Raw genomic sequence first — 1625 nt, 5'->3', positions numbered from 1 at the left:
GTGCGATAGAATTCCAACCGAGTGCAAAACTGCGGTGGGCGATGATGCAAAAAAATATTGAGCCCACTGCTACAAATACATGCTTATTCTATTATGCATATAGATATCTTAACGAGCTGAATGAATTCCAACAAGTAATAAATATCGAAACAATTGCAGTATGCGATGATGCAAAAAAATATTGAGCCCACTGCAAAAAAATACATAAACATTTTGCTATTTATTATAAGTGATGCTCGGGATATAGTTCAAGTTCTAGGCCCGTTATAACGGGCTTGAAGTACTAGTATTATATAAGAGCTGGCAGGGATGCTAGAATTAATTCAATTGGCTTGGTTAAACCAAGCCATATCAATATTTAGTAGCGCCTAAGAATTTCTTACGTAAGGCCAGTTGTTTCCCATTTTGTCTAATTGGTTTTATTATGTAATATATAAGCATAGCTTCACATAGCCCGAGTCAGAGCTGATAATTAATTCAAGTGGATGTAATTTCCTTCCCACTGCCGTCCTATAAACATCGATATTTTAATTATACAATAATTTATATTGTGTTAGTTTATATAGATTTTATGCATACATAGAGGTTTTTGGATCGGTAGAAAACATGGTTCCCAATGGTGGCCACCTTATCGCAATTGGCCCTCCACCCCTCTGATTTTTTCCATTCACCTTGTGTGTTTGGATTATGGTAGTGATCTGCGCCACGATTTTGATCCGCTTTCCTCGTCGGGTCAGTGCTAAATTCTGCATCGTAAACAGCGTCGGTCACGGCTTTGATCTTCTTGTAAAGTTCGTTGTCCTTAATGGTTGTATCTTTTCCTGCATCATAGCACTCAAACTGACCCTTCACACAAACAGTTTGTACCGTTTTTCCCCAGTATGTAACTCCATTGGCACCTAGTGCAGCTCTGGTTTTGATAACCCAAGCCACCCATTTCCAACCTTTCTCGCTTTCACCTCTTGCCTCCAGGTAGACAGTTTGAGCCAGTACTTTCTTGTCTTCAGCCATTTCGTCCCTGCAATTATTGGAAAGATACAACAAATATGTAAGGAACAATATCTCTTCTAACCGGTATTTAATGCATTATATAGTTATACCTTTTTTCTTGATTTAATAATGACTTGGAGAAGGCACTAAAATACAAATCTATTTCTATACCTTGCGTGATGTGAGCTGGAGTAGAATTATTTTGGAACGGATGCTTCCTCTCCAGGCATTCATTAACGATTGACAAACGTTGGTCCGAAACGAAACCTTTTACCTCCCGGCCGAATTGGCTGATAGGATTGGTAAACGTTGTTTGGCTTAATGGATTTCATGTTATCACAAGTTTCATGCCATCATCCAGTCTCATTAGCTACTCCATCATGGGATTTGGTGTGCTGCCTACTGCGTCATGGAATATGGTGTATTGCTTTCTGGTATCATACCAGAAAACTGCACACCAAATCCCATGATGGTGTAGCTGATGAGAGTAGATGATGGCATGAAACTTGTGATAACATGAAATCCATTAAGCCAAACAACGTTTACCAATCCTATCAGCCAATTCTGCAGATTATTTCATGTGTGTACTTAATAAATAGTGGATACTTAGGTTGATGCACTCGTTTTTACGCAAG

General features: G+C 38.8%; 1 protein-coding gene across 1 annotated transcript; it reads right to left on the bottom strand.

Moving 5' to 3' along the window:
* Nucleotides 1-218: 218 nt before the first annotated feature.
* Nucleotides 219-1233, bottom strand: LOC118437565. Its single transcript, XM_035856702.1, has 3 exons — nucleotides 1101-1233; nucleotides 580-1018; nucleotides 219-510 (listed from the first exon to the last, which is right to left on the bottom strand). The coding sequence occupies exons 2-3, from the start codon at nucleotides 1009-1011 to the stop codon at nucleotides 478-480; spliced, it is 465 nt and encodes a 154-aa protein (XP_035712595.1). The 5' UTR covers nucleotides 1012-1018; nucleotides 1101-1233; the 3' UTR covers nucleotides 219-477.
* Nucleotides 1234-1625: the final 392 nt, after the last annotated feature.

This window comes from Folsomia candida, unplaced genomic scaffold (genome assembly GCF_002217175.1).
Source record: "Folsomia candida strain VU population unplaced genomic scaffold, ASM221717v1 Fcan01_Sc014, whole genome shotgun sequence".
Taxonomy (NCBI): Eukaryota; Metazoa; Arthropoda; class Collembola; order Entomobryomorpha; family Isotomidae; genus Folsomia; species Folsomia candida.
Note: the sequence above shows the minus strand (reverse complement) of the source record. Positions and strands in the feature narration are given on the sequence as shown.